The sequence below is a fragment of the Papaver somniferum genome, chromosome 11 (genome assembly GCF_003573695.1).
Source record: "Papaver somniferum cultivar HN1 chromosome 11, ASM357369v1, whole genome shotgun sequence".
Taxonomy (NCBI): domain Eukaryota; kingdom Viridiplantae; phylum Streptophyta; class Magnoliopsida; order Ranunculales; family Papaveraceae; genus Papaver; species Papaver somniferum.
In genome coordinates this window covers 37984759-38004964 of record NC_039368.1, presented here as the reverse complement: position 1 = coordinate 38004964, position 20206 = coordinate 37984759, and the positions used below count along the sequence as shown (strand labels likewise).

The 20206-nt window shown below is 39.3% G+C and overlaps 2 protein-coding genes across 2 annotated transcripts; one reads left to right on the top strand and one right to left on the bottom strand.

Annotated features, from left to right (window-relative positions):
- The first annotated feature begins 2505 nt into the window (after nucleotides 1-2505).
- Nucleotides 2506-5562, top strand: LOC113320307 (guanylate kinase 2-like). Its single transcript, XM_026568231.1, has 11 exons — nucleotides 2506-2803; nucleotides 3113-3149; nucleotides 3277-3375; nucleotides 3464-3537; nucleotides 3623-3752; nucleotides 3884-4246; nucleotides 4391-4512; nucleotides 4633-4768; nucleotides 4879-4930; nucleotides 5050-5146; nucleotides 5274-5562. Exons 2-11 carry the CDS (start codon nucleotides 3147-3149, stop codon nucleotides 5404-5406), a joined length of 1209 nt encoding a protein of 402 aa, XP_026424016.1. The 5' UTR covers nucleotides 2506-2803; nucleotides 3113-3146; the 3' UTR covers nucleotides 5407-5562.
- Nucleotides 5563-5825: 263 nt separating this feature from the next.
- Nucleotides 5826-11550, bottom strand: LOC113320306 (thioredoxin reductase NTRC-like). The gene is made up of 10 exons (XM_026568229.1): nucleotides 11183-11550; nucleotides 10866-11079; nucleotides 10630-10735; nucleotides 10110-10375; nucleotides 8832-9111; nucleotides 8217-8324; nucleotides 7832-7918; nucleotides 7612-7716; nucleotides 7083-7213; nucleotides 5826-6265 (listed from the first exon to the last, which is right to left on the bottom strand). Exons 1-10 carry the CDS (start codon nucleotides 11421-11423, stop codon nucleotides 6205-6207), a joined length of 1599 nt encoding a protein of 532 aa, XP_026424014.1. The 5' UTR covers nucleotides 11424-11550; the 3' UTR covers nucleotides 5826-6204.
- Between the last annotated feature and the right edge of the window lie 8656 nt (nucleotides 11551-20206).

The following is a 20206-nucleotide window of genomic DNA, read 5'->3' as shown; positions in this document are numbered from 1 at the left end:
ACACAAGTAGTAAGTTAAACAACCTAGATAGTTATCAAGCTGTAAATAACCTACAAGACTTGCTTTTGTGAATTCGTATCTTGAAGAACATATTACGTGATTTTTTCTTGTTAAAATTCATTTCGAATACAGTTCGGGTGCATACAAATTTGATTCTTGGTTATTGTTTTTTGAGATTATCAAGTAAACTTGTTTACAAATCAGGTACAAGATCTTTACGTTGAATGTATACTTACATGATTGTAACAAATTTTCGATACATGTTTCCGTACGAAAAAAGTTGGTGGTGTACTTGGTGCCCTCTCATTTTTAACATCGTTCTCCATCAAGAATTTGGGTTTGTTAGACCACTTATTAGGCACTGAGGCTGACATTACTTTTAGAGAGCTATTTCTTTTTCAAAGTAAGTCTTTAATCGATCTCTTAACGAGAAGTAAAATGGATGGGGCGAAACCAGTTTCCAAACCTCCTAGATCATTATGTTATGTTATCCGCCTTTGATAGTACTGGAATGACTGATCATACTACGTACCGAAGTATTGTGAGAGCTCTACAAGATCTTACTTTCGCTCACCCTGGTATTTCCTTTCCTTTGAATAGGGTATGCCACTTTGTGCAAGACCCTCGTGAACCAAATTGGTTGGCAATAAAACGTATTCTATGATACCTCAAAGGATTTATCAAGTTAGGTGTATCTCTATATTCCACTACGAATCTTGATCTTTGTGCTTATTCAGATGCTAATTAGGCTAGGTCCTGATTTTCGTAGTTCCATTATTTATACTTGGGAACATTCTCATTTCTTGGAGTTATAGGAAGAAAAACACAGTAGTTAAATCAAGTACAATGGCTGAATATAGGCTTCTTGCGACTGCCACTGTATATCTTATATGGACTAGTTTCTATTGCAATAATTAAGAATCAATACTAACACATTGATACTATGATGTGATAATCTTAGAGCTGCTTATCTTACTGTCAATCCGTTTTTTCATGCTCGTACGAAGGATATCAAAATTGATTATCACTTCGTTTTTGAACTGGTAGCTCGTCGACAACTTCAAGTACGCTTCATTCCTACCAAGGACCAACTGGAACATATTATGACTAAATGTTTGGGTTCTCAGCATGCTGATATTTGCATCAAGCTGAGCGTTAAAACACTCAACTTTTGAGGGCATATCATGGATATGTGATGAGCAAGCCAATGTTCTCACACTATAGATAATTGTAGCCTGAAGTCCAAGTATTTTCCTGTTTGTATTTCCCTTGTATAATATGTATTTGTATACAAGCGAGTGAAGTTTATAAATGATCGTGACTACTAGTCGATATAAACACGTATGATCTGTACAACAATCAACAGAAAATAAGAATTCTTCATTGTGTGTCAGACAAGTCTAACGGTTCCAAGTCGTAGCTTGAAATCCAACTTAAAACGTTATTTACTTGGCATTGAGCACCAACTCTCTTAACTCTCAGTCTCATAGTTTTGGAGCGATTAATAACTTGAGCTCAATGTTTACCTGTTGATCTTGTGGTTTAAGGTAGAATGTCAGTTTGAAATCATTTAAAACCCTTTACCATCATTAATCTTGTTCGTTTACCATCGTATATTTCTAAACAGTTTTGCTAGACCCATCAAAAAAAGAAACTGTAATTTGCACCGAGAAAGATCAAACAGACAGAGGTGAGCGTTCTGTGCGTTGGGATAGGAAAAAGCAGGAATGGACCCTATCCCCTCTCACACGGTGCAATCACGGTTCTCTTTTTTTTTTCCGATGTGAATCATTTTCGATTTCCAAATGCATAATCAGAAATATGGAATCCAGAACTTGGAAAATCTCCACCGCAAGATTTACTTTTAGGGGGCTATATATCTCTCACATGTTTCTTTGTTGTTCTTTGTACGGCTTGTACAAGTCAAATCTAAACCTATTTAATTTTGCCATTTGTCGGTGTAGAAAACAAGCCTCATAACTAGCTAACTTGGTAAAAGGATTCAATGCACTCAACCTAAAAAACAATTTGATAGCATCCCACGCAACAAGAATTGACCAACACTTTGCCCATTTCTAAATCCAGTAGATGCCAAATTATGGTTGTAGCCTATGCCACTTTCAGTGAAATCATAACAAAGAAATAGTCTAATGCCGACTTCTGCAAGGAATGGGTCTTACAAAAGTCGTCTTAGACCTAAAGTTGTATGAAATCGAAGGGGGTGGATTTGTTGTGCTTTCCTGCATCAGTTTGCGGATAGTTATCCCGCTCAAACGACTTCTTTACCGTTAGATCACGCTAAAACCAAGATCTAACAGCCTTGAATCCTTTAGAAAAAATGATAGGTCCTTTTCTGAATGCGAATCAAATCATAGACTTGATCATCTAACGGTAGAAAAACCTGCTTGAGCGGAATAACTTCCCACAAAAAGAGGATAGCATCTGTCTTTCTTATTTTGGAGTGAATTAGCTGAAAGCGAATGCAACCCAAAAAGAGGCGCCGAACTCACGCTACGCACCAATTCCTAAAAATATAAGAAACGTTAGTAACTGATTACACCCATTAACACACAGGATTATTCTCCTTCAATTTTTTTTTTTTGGTTTTGAGATCGGTAAAATTAAAATATTCTCCTTCAATCTTCACCGAAAGCTCCCTTCTTCTTCTTCTTCCCTATTTCCTCCATTGTTAAAAGAAAAAGGAGTTCCAGTCAAACTCAGTCGTAAAGAGAAGAAATTTACAATAAATATTGTTGTTTATTAATAAATTTTTAGGAGCGTAACAGAAGTTACGAGGAAACAGGTAATTGTTTGTTTGTGTTTGTCTGTTATACAACCTTGTACTGTTCATGTTTCACTTAAACAAAAGCAAAATCAGATCCGGACATCCTAACGTGGTTTAGGAGCTGTTTTTGATTTCCGGGTTCACCGGTACTTTTCAAAAACCTTTTTTTTTTTTGAGAAAACCTCCTCTTCTTTTCCTTTTCTTTTTCCAATTTGTTTCTCCCATTCGGTGTGTTTTTGATTTGTCATTAATGGAATGATATCGTTTCCAAAGATCTGTGATTTGTTTCTGATCTAGTCTTGTTGTGTATGACATTTTGTTTCTCAGAGCAAAGCAGCTTGAATCTAAAGGCGATTTCTTTATGGTGAGTTTGGCCATCCTATATTTTCTTGTATTGCAGATCTTTAGAGATTGGTTGAAACACTCGTAACAATGTACCTAGGTATGCACACTAGCCGTTTGCTTAAAGGTTGTTTCTTTTTTTTGACCAGGGTGAAATTCAAGCTGACTTTGTTGATGGGGTGGGTGATAGTTTACCATCTGAGGTTGTCAAAGACTTCCAAACAATTACCACGGTCGGCGATAAGATGGTGAGCTATAATCAAACACCACAGTTTCACCTTATTCTGGATTTCTTGTTTGTTTTTAGACTAAGTTTATTGAATATATTTTGTGCAGTATGTAATTGGAGGATTCAATGATGAGAAGGATGGAATCGCTGTCCGGATTTTTGATAAGTCTAAAGGAAAATGGTGAGCTGTAGTTTTTGTTTTGCACTTTAGGTTAGGTAGTTTTTACTCTCTAGAATGGATAATTGGAATATAGTAAAATTGGCAGGGATGTTCCTGCTACATTGGGTACGAAACCTGCCCAATGCCAAGGTCATTCAGCAGTACTTCTAAATAATGACCGAATATTAGTTCTGAAGAAGGACTCTACTCCAGATGATTGTACCTGGTTTCTTGAGGTTTGTGTTCATAGATATCTCTTCTTTGTTTTGTTTCTTTGTGTTTGAATATATGTAGTTCACTTCTGTGTCTCGTATAAAGTTTATCGAACCTTCAATAATTGGATTCTTTTGTTCTGTCTAATTTTTAGGTGGATACACCATATGTTAGGGAGAAAAAAGAGAAAATGGAAACTGAGGTAGTTGCTTGGAGTAAGGGAGTAAAGGCCCATGCTCCTAAACCAATAGTTATTAGCGGTCCATCAGGAGTGGGCAAGGGAACGTTAATATCAAAACTCATGAAAGAATTTCCGTCCACTTTTGGATTCTCCGTGAGCCACACGACTCGTGCTCCCAGAGAAAAGGAGATAGATGGAGTTCATTATCATTTCGCAGAACGAACTTCAATGGAGAAGGAGATACGTGACGGGAAGTTCCTTGAATCTGCATCTGTTCATGGAAATCTTTATGGAACGAGTATTGAAGCAGTTGAGGTGGTTTCAGATGCAGGAAAGGTAAAACATGTGCTATAAGTTAGGCTGCAGTATATTAAAAGCCATTTTATCCTTACTTAGTCCTGGGATTGGTTGCTAGTCTGCAGTTTGAATCATTCACCTTTGGAATTTACCTCCTTTTAAGGTTGATTTGGTTTTCTGTAGAGGTGTGTTCTGGACATTGATGTCCAAGGCGCCAGGTCTGTGAGGGCTTGTTCGCTTGATGCAATATACATATTCATCTGTCCACCCTCATTTGAAGAGCTTGAAAAGCGCCTTCGGGCACGGTATGTTAATCAGACAAGTTGGGGATAATGATAGTGCAGAAAAGGAATTGTAAATCTTGGGAAGCCTCTGTATTTTTACGATCATTGTCCATATGCTTATTATCTTAGTTTGTGCATCAGAGGAACAGAAACTGAGGAACAGGTTCAAAAACGACTGCGAAATGCGAAAACAGAGCTGGAGGAAGGAAAATCTTCAGGTCTCTTTGATCATATTTTGGTGAATTGTGACCTTGAAAAATGTTATCAGACTCTTAAGGTACTAATCCTTGCATTTTCGTTATGAACACTTTTTCCTCTTGACACTGATTGTTTTGGTCAGCTATCTGACACAACTTATCCATGTCATGATGAAATTTTTCGGAGCAGAAAATCTTGGGTCTTGATGGTTGCACCGGTACCACTCCCGTAGATGAATCATGTATGTGGTAGTAGTTCGTTGTTAGCTTAACATGTTCTGCTAAATTAGTTCATGAATATTTCGTGCAATCACATTGCCCATTGCAAAATTACTAACATAGGGAGGGTAATGCCATACAGCTGTGAAGAACGTTGAACTTCCTAGTGGACACTCCATATCTGAAGTGAATCAGAAGGTTCTCATTCACTGCGTAACTACTGATCCAGGAAAAAAGTTGTAAGTTGCAAGGAATATATATAAAGTTCTACAGAAGCACAATCAACTAGTATACACTTATATTCCCTTGTATGTATATTCTTCCTTCTCACTCATTAACTAGCATAACAATACTTGAACATGACAGGTTTGTGCTGGACGTATCCTCGCTTAAAGGAGGAGCACCAGGACGGACACGGGGACTGAACATGTATGCTATTGATCCATTTGCCAACTGTCTGAATGGAGGACTCAAAGAAATGCAAATGCCATCGTACTGACCTAGGGTTTCCTACTTACTAGTGCCATGACTAATCTAGGGATCTTATTTATGGACTTTAGTTTTCAAGAGATCATGTAAGCTCCATTTTTTTAATAAATTTATCAAAGATTACTACATGGCTCAAGTCTTAATTAATCTCCTTATTCATGGTTGATATTGCTTTGGTGATAGCAAAGAATGTTGTGCATCTTTGTTTATGTCATATACTATAGTAGTTCTCAACCTGTGCAGTGTGCAACATACGGCTACTCATGAAATTGTATAGGAAAAATGAATGAGCTGCAGAACAAACTTAATCTAGGTTTATAAGATTGTAATTTAATTTTGGTAAGCAACAACCTTGTAGGTTGAAGATTTTGTAGCCTTTTCATAATTTTTTGTGGGAGATTCTATAAAATTTAGCAATAATAGATCTTTCGCAATCTATTTTATTTTTGTAAAGAACACATTTACATTATATGTCTCGGAGGCAGAGCACTACTTATATAGTTTCCGCATGTAATGCAGCGGACAATAGAGATCGAGATTATCTTCACCAAAATCACTGATTGTAGTTCCTTAATTGGGATCCATGGTACGCAATATGGGTAATGAGATTAAGAATGAAAATGGTTCAATTAATGCCTGTAAATTGCATAACAGTGGGGTGCCTCATCACAAAATTACAACAACAAAACGGGCATCATTTCAGTAGCTTTGCTTTGATGGTAGGATATGGAGTGAACCCCGAAACTACTTGAATGAGTACTCTGCGCACTTTTTATGATACTGAGATTATCTCAAGGGGGAAGCTAACTTATTTGTTAGCCTCAATGAATTCTCTGTACTCTCTTTTCATTTTCACACCTGATACATTCCTGCATAACACAGACAAGAAAATATCATGTACTTGCAGCTAAAAGATTAATAAATACTCGTCGACATGAACTTTAAAAGATATACAGCGAGTCTCTAAAAGTTCTCATCAACAATAGAATATTGGAGGATATGGTCTGCTAGGTGTCTGTGAAAAGTTCCTCCAATTTACAATAGAATATTGTGGTAAAATAGTAGTTGGAAAAATCCTATACAACGCTTCACCCCTTTGAACTATCTTAAGGAAATCACAGGCCACAAGCTGAGGATCAAGACAAACATATTCTAAACCAACATACAGATAAAAAATGATAACAGCAATTCCTAATTCAAAACAATCCATAGTAATTTATTGGTCGTGAATCGATCCCTGCTAATCATGAACTATACTCTATACTTGATGCATAACGAATGCAGAAGTTTACCAAATTCTCGAAAGTTTGATCAATATACTCTTGCTAAGTGGAAAGACTTCTAATTTTGCGTGTGTTCTTTTCTTTTGAGACCAAGTTGCCAGCTAAAATTAGGTTTTCCAATCTATGTATCAAATTACTTTTGCAACGTATCACGAGATGTCAGATAAAAGCTCTGTGGAAAATGTCGAGAAACTTGAGCGCTTGACAATACTAGAAAAGAAGTCCTCTTACTGAATGCAACTAAGTGAACTAACCAAATTGTAACACCCAATCAACAAAAGCCAAAAAGGAAGTTTTGATTGAAGCATAGAAAAGAAAAATACCCAGGAAAGTACTACATGGCGCACAGCTTCAATACTACGTCATATCAAATAATAGCACCAAATCATGCAATTTAACCAACCTGATCATATCCTTATTTTTGAAAAATTGTACACACGGTGTGCCCATAATCCCTGCTGCCTCTGCTACCTCTTGATCTTCCTCAATATCAATTTCAACAAAATGAACATTCTGATCAAACTCATCTATCACCTGCCAACGGGAAATAAATTGAGCGTGTCAATGAAGGTCAATACCTTGTTGTTCCAAGAGCAGCAATGCATGAAATAGATGAAGACACTAAACACAGTTTTCCAAAAAAAAAAAAAAAATCCCCATAAATTAGCTCCATTTTCTGTACTTATAACGCCGCAAGACCAAAATTCAACTTAAGTATATTTCTCAAGTCCATATGAAGTTGTAAATTTCCAAAAGAAAATCAGCAGTTCCTTGTGATCTGGTTTATTAAGATACACAACTATTAGGTATCACTTAATAAATTCTCAAACTAAAGTTTTCCTATGCTCTTCGTACTTGTGACTTGTGATTGATCTGCCATTTAGTTATGAAATACTGGCATTAGAAGAGAAAGAAACCGTCTACCACATTACCTTGCTTAAAATTGGCTTCAAGGTCCTACATGGACCACATGTTGGCGAAGTATACAACACACATATGAGCCTTGGACTTTCGTGATACAACTTCCGTAGTGCGTACTGAGAAAAAGAAGCTAGAGTTTGAGCTAAAAACTAAAAGATAAACAAATGGATAGGAAAAGACTAAATGGATAAGGAAACCATAAAGTACAATTTTTTAATGTCAAAGGCGTACCTGTCCCTTGTGCTTTGTAAGGGAGATGTCAAACCGCTCCTGTACATCCCTGTCAGTCGGGTCTTTCTTAACCTCTTCAGTTTTGGGCTGACCAAATAGAAATTGTGGATGATGTTAGAAGTTCCCAGTTAATAAAGTTTCTATTTAAGTTTCCTAGTTCAGCAGAGTTTATGTTTAATGGCATAGATGAAATGAAATCTTGCTGTTGGTTTCTAATCAACGTAGAACTGTATGATGACACCACTTAATGGCTAGAAAACTGATGGCGTCATGGAATCAACAAAAGGGAAAGGAGGAAGAAGTACACGAACAAACAAAAATGAACGTGATATTTCTAGCGCATAAAGCATCGAATTATTCTGCCAAAGTGCAACATGCAGAATACCTGGTGAAACTCAATAAGGAGATTATTGCTTGCAAGATATCTCTCAACAGATAAAGCAGCTACACATCCTGTTCCAGCTGCAGTTATGGCTTGCCTCCATTCATGATCCTACATAAACAAGAACAAAACAATGCGTAAAAATGAAAAGCATATGCCAGCGTCCAACTTATCAAACTACAACAATGTCTGGTCCACAATTTATATGATAGCTAACATCGGTTGGAACTTGCTAATGGGTAGTCAGTTGAAACATTAAAAATTTAAAACATTTTGCGTCAAGCGCTATCATTTTAGTATCATTAGTGGAAAAAGAGAAAAATAGTCCTAGCAAATTTATGGCCCTTGGTGCATTATTCAATAGTCTTAAACTTACGTACACGTCATTCTTAGCCATACAATATCTGGCCTCAAGGTTCAACACTCTACAGCTAAAGAAATTGTAAGAAACCCAATGGGATTACCTATTTTAAGAAGAGGCCCTGGTTAACCTATCCAGATATATGGTCAGCAGGACATATCTCAACTGGTAGAGGAACATTGGTTGAACTTGAACAGATAAACCCATAACATCAAAACAAACATAAGCAAGTAAATATGCAATTTGCATATCAGTACCTGTACATCTCCAGCTGCAAATACACCTTGGACAGAAGTTTCTGCAGTCCCCTCCTTGACTAACACATAGCCTGAACTATCAAGTTCAATTTGGCCCGCCAACAACTCGCTGTTTGGAGTATGGCCTATACCATAAAATAAGCCCTTTACCTCAAGTACTGATTCCTCCCCAGAATCAATATTTCTAATTAAGACACCGGACATCTGCCCTTTGCTGTTGCTGACGACATCCACTGTCTCTGTATTGAAGTGCACTGTAACATTTGGATTGTTGATAACTCTGAAACATGCGCCATAATCAACCTGTTAAACAAACATTCAGGGAGTTGAAAATCTACCATGCACTAATCAATCCAACTGATTACTTGTATCCAAGTTTCTAGTGATGAAGTATCCTATTTGGTGCCTACCAAAAACACTGCTCAAATGTTTTAACTATGGCCAAATCTCTGGTATGAATTTATCTTTACCCCAAAGGCCTAGAGATTCTTAATACTAGACATGCCCCCAAGGACTAAAGTTGGCCAACTGGTTATCAGCATCGTTAACTCTCTAATTGCACAAAAAAAAAACATTGGGCTTCCTTAGCCTTCCAAGATGCATAAGAGGATAATTTTGCCGCCACAAAGAGCATGAGTAATCATGTTCCAAACAAAAACTTTAAGGGCAACATTTCCTAAAATTCAACACCTACATGGCCATGGATATTGAACCAAACTGCTAGGTTATATGATAAATTCTAAGATAAGTGGGTTTGTCAAATTATTCGTAGAACATATGATTTTCTTTTTAACATTTTTATGTATTTTATAAAGCCATAGTTAGTTGTTCACGGCCCCTCGCGAAAACCTACTCAGATACTTTGACTGAAACCTAGTCACGATTATTTACACTCTCCTATCTGGACAAATCAATTGCTGAGTGACTCATTTAACAAGAGCCCTGTAAGGAAGTGTGTTTGACAATGAGTTTAAAACACCCAGTCCATGTAGCAGCCAAAATGAAACAGTCTATGTAGCACACATGATGGTCCCAGGGCTAATTTCAGGTAAGGTGAAACATCCACGGTTGTTTTGTTTGCCACACAAATTAACATGACTTCCAAATTTTGTAATTTCAGTTTTGGAAGTTAAGGAATGAGACTGTGCAGTGTTGAACGTGTACTTTTGTATCAGAGAATATAGTGTAATGTTTTGAACATTTTAGTTTTACAGTCAGAAGTCATGGTTTCATGAATGAGTGCAATATCCAAGAAGAGAGAAGGAAGCATAAACTGACCTATCTTGCATTGCTTTTGATGCCCGCAACTGGTCTCTACGTACGAGTAAATGCACATGCCGAGCATATTTCGTTAGATATAATGCCTCCTCTGTAGCTGTATCTCCTCCTCCAACTACAGCAAGAACTTGCCCTTTGAAAAGTGGTGACGCCCCATCACATATTGCACAAGCACTGATTCCTCTACTCCAAAACTCATCTTCCCGAGGTAAATTGAGCCTTTTAGCTGTAGCCCCAGTGGCTATAATAACACTGTGACTCTTGACCTGAGACAAAAAGCCTATTAGGTATTAACTAAACTACTTATTGCAAATAAAAAATCTAAATGCATCTAAATCCTGCTAGACACCCCAGACATCGGAATCAAATACCCATTCATTTTAAATGTGTGAACTCTGCTCTAGTTAATCAAATCAACTACTCAACTATATAAACCCATGTTGACAGCCACAAAACTGTGCGATTATTAACCAAATTATCTCGTCATCACATAAATGTCAATAATAGAGATTAGCTTTACCTTGCGGTCAGTACTCCTTATAGTAAACGGCCGTGTCTTCACATCAATAAATTCCACATCTTCTTGGAAAAGCACAGCCCCCCAACGCTCGGCTTGTTTGCGCATCCTGTTCAAAATTAAATTAGAAAACTGAAGCTATTTAGACTAAAGTCACACTTGTGAACAAATTAAATGAAATGCAATTCGAGTGCAGCATCAGCAAACAACTCCAACATTGTATACTTGAGTCTACTTACTTATCCATCAAATCTGGACCAGTAATTCCATCAGGAAACCCGGGAAAATTCTCGACTTCAGTGGTAGTCATCAACTGTCCACCAGGAACACCCCCGACTTGATACCCTTCAAACACAACAGGTTTCAAATTGGCACGAGCTGCATAAATCCCAGCAGTATATCCAGCTGGACCAGAACCTATAATTACCAAATTTTCCACACCCCCATATGTATCTGCACAACCAAAAACAACAACACTTTAACTTATCTCCAAAAATTCAAAGTCAATTCGAATTCAGAAATTAAACAATTAAATAAAACACAGTGTTGAGATTACCAGGAGAGGCTGGAGATGCTTCTTCTTGTATAGATGCTGCTGCAGAAACTCTGAGCGGAGGAAGAGTAATAAAGGATCGGTGTTGAGTTCGGAATTGGTCGGGTCCAACATGTTTTCTCCTACTGAAGAAGATGATGTTAGGAGTGGGATGAAGAGATGAGAAGGAATAGAGAGAAAGAGAAGGAGGAGCCATGGCCGCTCGGTGAGCTGTTACAGGTCCGAGTCCTATCCGCGCGGCCATTGTTAAATTAATTTGTTTCAGACCATACAATCCAGTAGCGCCTTATTCTTTGAATTAATTTGGTTTTGTTTGTGTTTTTTTCCTCCTCTTTGCAATTTTCGGCTAAGCTGTTTGGTAAGGTTCGAGGGGGAGTAATATTGCAGTTACCCTACTACCCTATCAATAACTTATCTTGTGATTGAGAGTCAAGACACTACCACCATGTCTTTGACGACTGGGAGATTTATCGGATGGCCCAATGTTCTATGCAGGCTCTTCTAGGTTAACGTTTATTTCATTTTTTATTTTGTTTGATAGACTCGTTACAGAACTGAAAAAAAAATCCAATGGATAGCTAAGGCCGGTTCCCATGGTAACGAGTATATTTGTTATTTTGCCATGCCAGGTGGCCTGGCAAATGGTGCACGCCATTATGGGGAAATGAATAAGCGGTCGAGACTACACCGCTAGAGGTTTTGTAGCGACCGCCAGGTGTAGATTACACCGCTAGCGGTGTAATCTCGACTGTTCACGGTCGATGCTCTACCGCCTATAAATACCCTTGTTTCTATAAGTTTTCATTCACAAAACAAAAATTCTTTCTTCCCTTCTTTAAAGAGCAGACCAGAGCGATTTTTTAAAAATGAGTTCCAAAAAAGAAAGACAAAGGAAAAAAAACAGGAAGGAAAAAGGAAAATCTGTTGCAGATAGTGATATCGTATGGATTCAGGATAAAGATCACGAGTTCGCTAATGTTAGGCAACTAGTTGGATCAGGTGTAACATCTTTGCATTTATGTAACCATCCCGAGCGAGTTTTGTTACCTACATTAAGAGGTGGGTGGTCTGAGCTAAGTGAAATTTATGAGTTACTCCCGGAACCTGTTCAAGCATTCTTGAGAAGATATCCTTGGCAGCGTTTATATTTCATGAAAGGCAAAAACCACAAGACTCAAATTGTGCGAGTTATTTGTGAGCGTTGGTGGAACACTGCAAATAACTTCTTTTTCAAGGATTTTGAGTGTGGTAAGTTCTATTTCTTCCATTCAATAGTTTGATTTTTAGTTCAGAAACAAATTTTAGTTCCACATACAAACTTTAATTTTATGACCATGTTGTTTTTAGGGTTCACACCGTTAGATTTGTATATGTTGACTGGAATAAAAAGTGAGGGTGAAATAGTACAATTTAACCAATTAAAGTGGATATCAGAAGGAAGATGGAAACAATTACTCCCCTTGTACTCAAATGATACTGGAGGAAAACCAGAATCCAGAGACTTACACTCATATGGATTAAGAGTGTCTGGGTTGAAGGCTTTTTTACGTCGTTACAACGCCAACGGGATAAAACAGAGCTGAAGATTATCCCGAGCTTAAACGGATTTTTGTATTATGGATGTTAGGCCAAGTTTTTTTCCCCAATGCTAGCCCAGTGTCATTAGTTGGTTTTCTGGAATCTTTACAAGATTTAAGTAAAGCGCCAAATTATGACTGGGGTTCTGCAATTTTAGCTGAGCTATACATATGTCTCGGTGATTGCTCAATTGAGAAGACATATAGATTAAATGCATTTTGGGTCGTATTGGAGGTAAGAACTATTTATTATATTTATTATCAATGTACTAACACATCAATTTTCAGTGGTGAAATGTACTAACACATCAATTTTTCAGTGGTGAAATGTACTAACACATCAATTTTCGTCAATGTTCTTTTTCAGTATTTGTGGTATACTTACTTTACAATCAGCGAACCTGATCTTCATGATAAACGATTAATTTTTCCAGTCGTGTACAAGTACAAAGCTGATAATTGGATTGACCAGATTAACGATGGTCAAAATATTGCTGCTATGCAAAGGATGCAACAAGTGTGCAGAACTAGTATTAATATTACGCCAGCGCCGTATACAGTAATAGATGAGTTTAATGAACCAGTGGCACAAGACATGCTTCGGTTAAGCCTTAAACGGTTGAGTCAATTTAAAAAAGACCTAAAGTTAAAGATTTATCAATAGGTAATGTTGCTCCAATACCCAACCAAAGAGCTACTGCGGTCCCAATCAAAAAGACAGTTGTAGCTACTGGACGACGAAACTGGTTTTGGAATTTATTAAGAAAAGGGAGGAGAAAAGAGGCCCTGGTGAACCGTTAAGTGAACAAGTGTAAGCTTCGCTGCCCGACAGTCTTAGGTACTGACCACACTGAGGGACAGGACCTGAAGCGAAGGACGTGAACGAGCGGAATCAATGTAGGCTTTCCTGATGTCAAACGACCTGGCTGAATTCTTAGTCCCCACTCCCGTTATATAGCTGTCTTGTATTCGATTAAGAAAGCTTGTGTGAGTCAGAGAATAATTAATGAAAGGCTACTTTCTCTGACCTCTACTTTTTTGGATTTGTCCACTTCTTTGAATTTTCTTTCCTTCTACGATTTTCTTCAAATCTTCAATCAGATCCTTTCATTTCTTAGCGAGTTCTCTTCACAAATGAGGAGTTTACTTATTGCTAGTTGTAGGCTTCTTTCGCTCTTTTATCAAGGAGGGGTATATGTGATGCATTACTAATTAGGATAGTGCCCGACCCAGGGTATAACTAGAGTCGCTACGACGGTGCTCTACGAAGTCTTTCATCGCTCTAGTCATGTTTGTATGAATCTGACAATTGTTTCTTATAATTTGGATTCTATCTTCTATAGGCAGCGGTCTAATTCCACGACGGTACTGACTTCGACCAAAGGGATTTAATTCTGAGGATGCTACCGACTAAGGACAACCAGTTTCTTCAACTAATGGATAAAACCAGGACTCCTACCTAACTTTATTCATATTCTGTTTTTTCTTTCGCCCTGTGAATGAGGAGAGGTAAAGACGGATATAGCTTTTTACAGTTAGCAAATGAGATTGTATCTGTTGACAGCCATTGGACTATGAATCCTCTGACTCTTCAAGTTGCAACCTTCAACCCATCAGCCTTAGGATGAAACAAGGCGAACTAGAATAGGCTGATTGATCCAGGTAGCGACAGGCTCCAATTGAAAGGAACAGCGCATACGCTAGAAAGACGTATAGGCAAGGAGATGGGTAAAGTGTTAAAGAAGACTCAAAGTGGAGCATGGTCTTCTGTTAGATTAGGTGGGCTAGGTCCATATGCTTCGAGTACTTTCAGTACCTCTACGGGCAAGAAAGCTATACTCTACCGAGAGCCAAAAGTGGACGGTAGAGCTTGTGTTCTTCTTTTGCAATATGGAAAAAACAAACGCACAATAGAGCTCTTTTCGGCTTGCCGGGACATACATGCATGGGAAAGGCTCTAAGCTAAGCTTCCTGAGAATGGCTATCATCAATAGCTTGCCCCTTCTTTTTAACCCATACCTCGCACTGCGAAACATGATCGTCTTTTCTAGTGGCGTAGAGCTTAGTGATTCCACCCGTCTAGTGTTCGCTCCTAGGCCAGTCGAGACGTCTAAGCCCACAGTAAACATATGATGAGCCCAAACAAGAAATCCAAGAACACCTATACTGATCATGGCATAAACCATGCCTAGATACCCGAAGACCGGTTTCCCCGAAAAAGTAGAGACGATATGGCTGATGATTCTGAAACCCCTTTGTCTACCTCTTTCAGAGGTAGCTAGTCAAGACAGAAGCCGTTCAAGCGAAAGGCTAAGGTGTCAAAACGGGAGAATTATTTATAATTTAAGAACAAGTTAAAACCCTTATAGCAGTAGCATACTGGGTCATCTCAATGGGTTCAGAAACCACACGTTTCTCTGGATCATCATAGCGTACTTCCACATATCCACTCAGAGGAAGGTCTTTTCGTAATGGTCGAGCTACTCCCTCGTCCCTAGCCATATTAGTCCTTCAAGGAGCAAGAGATTTGCTACCAACTGATCAAGGGACAACGCATAGTCAAGTTCTTTCGTTGCACCGCCCGAGGGCCTCGTTTCAAAAAAATACGCCGTCTGGGGGATTTACCGGGACTAACTAGTAAAAGGCCTAAAAGATCAAAGATGATGAATGATCAACGCGACAACAAGAATAAATTACAATCAGGTATAACCCCGATGAGGGAATGCAAGTAACTTGAGCTTTTCCCTGCTAATACCTTTTCATGCTTTATGAATTGATCATAGTTCAAATTTTTCTTGATCTATGGATTCCGTGCTCCAGATATTAGAATAAATATCCGACGGGGTAGAACCATCTCTGTCGAGATGACAGACCTATTCTCTGTATTAGGAATGGATTGGATAAACATTCTATTAGGGAGCCCGGTCTTGACTCTTCTGTGTGGTATTCATTCTCGTTCGGCTCTTGGAATTACATCTAGCAGTGGTTGGAACAGCTCGCAAAATTTAACGACTTCACCTCGAGACACTTGAATCAATGTAACTCAGTGATTCTAAGAAGGGCTTGGAAGAAGAGAAAATGAAATAACGAACAACCGCGCTGGTCGTAGGCCCCGAGGTGTAAGGGTAAAGGGTTCTTTATGAGGGGGCATATAGTGCCGTACTTTGTCTCTTTTAACCTTCTCGAGAAAAAGATCCATTTTGTGGATTTTAGCTATAATTCGCAGATATGGATCGCTCCGATGAGCTCCTAAAACCATATCCTGACTTTCTTTTTCATAAGTCTTAGGAGGCAGTGCGGAGCCGTTCGGATAGAAGACAGCACCGATCTAGTGAACGTGAACTAGTTAGAGATTTTTATTAGTTATCGCTCCTTTCTGAAGACCCTGTTTATGCTACATCTGGTGACCTTGGTTATGTTATATTTTCTCGTGTTGGAAAAGGTGAGAGGTCTTGGTGAATATGAAAGACTTGGTCTTCTTAATCACCTTGGTTTCTAGGTTAGGCTGGATCTATAGGTACATCAGATCCTGAGCATTCAGTATGTGCGGGATTCGTTATCACAAGTGGAAGTAGGCTTTTTTTTTTACTATATAAAAACTTAAAAGTGGGGGCATTTTTCCAAGCTGGGGAGGACAAGCATGCAGCTTTTGAAGCATGGGCTCCGACCCCTTGTGCTTGTTTGGCCTCCTTTTGCTCCTACTTTTTTAATTTAATAGTGGAGTCAGGGTCTAAATTCATCCTTTGCTCCGGGGGTTCTACGCTTAAGAAGTATAGACCCGAAGGTTCAAGTGATCGCGAAATGGGTAGTGATAGTGGTTAAGTTGCTGGACTAGATGGGTTAGCAGGTGGAAAAGGTGAGAGGTCTTGGTGAAAATGAAAGACTTGGTCTTCTTAATCACCTATTGAGGCAATGAAGGGTGAAGCATTGGAAGTATAAACCAGATAAAGTGAGGCAATTAAACACAATAAAATATAGAGTGAAAGAAAGAAAAGAGTCACAGTAGACCTTCTGACACCTGGAGCAAGAGATCGACGATCCCAAGTTCTTTTATCACACCCAGAAACTTTTAGGAGCCGGACGCCGAAAAATGAACGGCCCTGACTCCGTCCCACACAGACACGAGTGAGTAGGCGAGCCTAAGAAGCTTCCTTCGCTGAATCAACTCTATCGGTGTCAACGATATCATGTCCATCTCTTGGTTACGAGCGGCGCCAGTGTTCTTCATCTGGCCGCATTTCATCAATATGGATCAAACAATCCTTTAGGTGTACATGCTGAAATGGATAATATTGCCTTCTATCCTTATTTCTATGTTAAGGATCTAGTAGGGTGGGTAGCTTTTTTTTGGCTTTTTGACCCCATATTGTAGGGTGGATCTCGAAAGATATGAAAGATCTCCCTCCAAGCCGTACATACGACTTTCATCGAATACGGCATCTCTAACTATTCGGTTAGCGTCTTTCACTTAATGAATCACGCATTTTTCAAAGCATTACTCTTCCTGAGTGCAGGTTCGGTCATTCATGCCATGTCGGATGAGCAAGATATGCGGAAGATGGGAGGGCTTGCCTCCTTCTTTCCTTTCTTCTCTTCCACTTTGGCCAATATTAGTTCACCAGGTACTAGCAGCTTTATCGGGGAATTTCCCATCTTAGTAGCAGTGGTGGATCATCACATATCTGGCTATCTGATCTCTCCGATCTGCTTGTGTGTTTCTCATAGGTCTCTCTCCTTGTCCCTATCTCTCAATGTAATGAGACCGGAGCTCGAGAGAGAGGTCGGCACAGGGGAGGGGATAGGTGAGGCTTTGGAAGAGAAGCAAAAGGCTCGGATGATAGATAGGATTCACCCTTGACCAAGCGAAAGGCCCCCTTCTCTTAGTTCGCTTGCTTTGGGTTTGGCGCATTTCATGTAACATGCTTGTATGGTCCTGGAATATGGGTGTCCGATCCTTATGGACTGACTGGAAAAGTACAATCTGTAAATCCCGCGTGGGGTATAGAAGGTTTTGATCCTTTTGTTCCGGGAGGAATAGCCTCTCATCATATTGCAGCAGGTACCTTAGGCATATTAGCGGGCCTCAACTTGAAGAGTGTTTTCTTTATTCATCACAACTTTGACTCATTGTAGTAAACCTTCCCACTTCCCTCTTCAGAACACCTTCTAAACTGAGAAGGGCTCTTTGGGATCAAAACTTTCTCTAACAGTACAAGGTGGGAAGGTTCTTTCATTATGTTGGTAGAAGTATTTCTAGACTCCTTTCAGTCGAGTCTCTTTGAGCCGGGTATGCTGGGATTCGAGAAGAGCAGCACCTTACGATGTTCATGACCAATCGGGTCCTGACGTACCAGTAGGTACCAGAGGAGATCGCTATGATCGTTACTGTATCCGTATCGAAGAGATGCGCCAAAGTGTTCGGATCATTGTGCAATGTCCTAATCAAATGCCTAGTGGGATGATCAAAGACGACGATAGTGGGTACCTCGTAGGACCTCGACCCGCCTACTCGGGTCTTGTATGGATATGCAGGAAGGGGGTGCTCCTAGGTGTGTGTAGGGGGTGTGTTCCGATCTCTTTCTGATCTTTTCTCTTTCTCTTGGGAACCTTCTTCGACTTCGGTTAGCTTTTGAAGGGGAACAATCCCAACTAAGATAGGTACAGGATCTGGTGAATTCAGGGCCGCGATCCTAGTTCACGGCAGAGAACAAAACAGCAAGCGAGCGTACCTTTCTTCGCTTCTTCTCCACCAAGCACGGAAGTTTAAGGATAACTATAGGCCGACGATTTCAAAGTGGACTCCCCATTCATTAGATAGAGAAGATCCCCAAAATTTAGGGATCCACTGCCGAACTTATTCCAATTCCAACATCTCGGACTCGGATCGTAGGGATCGCCGGACTACTTCGTATCAACAGATACTCGGTCTATCAATATCGATTCGATCCGAGATCTCTTATTGAATTGCTCATTGAATGAGCATTCTCAATATTATGCCTTGAAGAGGACTCGAACCTCCACGCTCTTCATCACGAGATTTTGAGTCTCGCGTGTCTGCTCCTGCAACTCTAGCTTATCCTATTATGGCGAACTTCTTCTCCAGCTTGTCCGCCGGGCAACAGTCTGGCCTTATTCTTTGCTCTTCAATCCTGCCATTCAGATGCTTTAGTTTTCTTGGTTTCTGCGCACCCCTTCTTCTTTTGCTTCGTAGGGGTACAGGAAAACCAGAAAGACAATACAGGAGGCTCCTTGGACGTCAGTAACTTCGTTTCTTCTTGGCTTAGGCTTGCAACTGAACTGACGCCTTTAGCGCTGTCTTTCTGGCCTGCCGCATAGACTGCTTATGCCTGGACTTCAGGCACGAAGAGATTTCAAACTATATAAACAAATAAAATATGAAGAATGGAATTCCGGTATCGAATCGAGCCATAACTCTATGGCCATTAATTGATCATAACGATATCGTGGAAATGCTGCACGAACCCATATATATAGGAACGGAAAGAGAATCAACTGGATGGCGAAGTAATGGAAATTAGAGGAGAATAGCTTTGTAATTTATCTGTTGGGTGAAGTGTGCCTGGGTTGGGAACTAACGGTTGATGAGAGTATGACACTGGTCGGAGCTTCCTATAGGGTTTTGGGGAGTCCCACATACGAGAAAAAGTCACAAATGAAGTTGAACCAAGTAACATTGCAAAGGCATAATGATAAACAAATACACTTTGAAGTTGACTGATTCGCTCGGCCAATTGTCGGAATGTGTACGAGATACCATAAGGGCCCAAGATCTCAATAGCACCTTTGTCTTGGAAGAAGAGAAAATGAAATAACGAACAACCGCGCTGGTCGTAATAGATCGACTTTTATGCTAATTCTTTGATTCCAGTTAGTAAGAGGGATTTTGAACTAAGAAATAGACCCTAGAAGCTAAAAAAGGGTATCCTGAGCAATTGCAATAATTGGGTTCATTGATATTCCTGGTATAGTAGATGCTATCACACATACAATCATACTCAATTCGATGGAATTGTTTGATCTTAAAGGAGATCTTCTATAATTTCGCACGTGAGGGGTTATTTCTTGGTTTTGTCCAGTCATTAATAACTTGATTATTTTTAGATAATAGTAGATAGAAACAACGCTCGTAAGAAGTCCTATATCTCGCTTTTTACTCTTATTTTCGACGCTCAAGTGAGGCATGGTTTGATGAAAGCAAGGAGCAAGAGGGCTGCTACTTCGTTAGTCCTTTTCCGCTTACTACTATTTATTCAGTATGTGAATTCACCCATCACTTAATAAATTGCTATCTTTTTTTCTTTTCCTATCCCGTCGACTCTTTTTAGTTTTATAAGGTTTAAATTAAATAAGTGTTTGTAGACGCAAAGTAGTGTGTTTTAATTTATGGTGTTCTTTCTCTTTGTTTAGTAGAGATCTACTCCGGTGCTTA

Bases quoted from the DNA above. Each gene is read 5' to 3' on its own strand.
- LOC113320307 (XM_026568231.1), top strand. The intron at 3,538-3,622 runs GTGAGCTGTAGT...TAAAATTGGCAG, and splicing joins GATAAGTCTAAAGGAAAATG to GGATGTTCCTGCTACATTGG. The intron at 4,247-4,390 runs GTAAAACATGTG...GGTTTTCTGTAG, and splicing joins TGGTTTCAGATGCAGGAAAG to AGGTGTGTTCTGGACATTGA.
- LOC113320306 (XM_026568229.1), bottom strand. From the start codon at position 11,423: ATGGCCGCGCGGATAGGACTCGGACCTGTAACAGCTCACCGAGCGGCC. The intron at 10,736-10,865 runs GTAAGTAGACTC...AATTTTGAACAG, and splicing joins GGTCCAGATTTGATGGATAA to GATGCGCAAACAAGCCGAGC. The intron at 8,325-8,831 runs GTACTGATATGC...TTGTTTATGTAG, and splicing joins TTGCAGCTGGAGATGTACAG to GATCATGAATGGAGGCAAGC.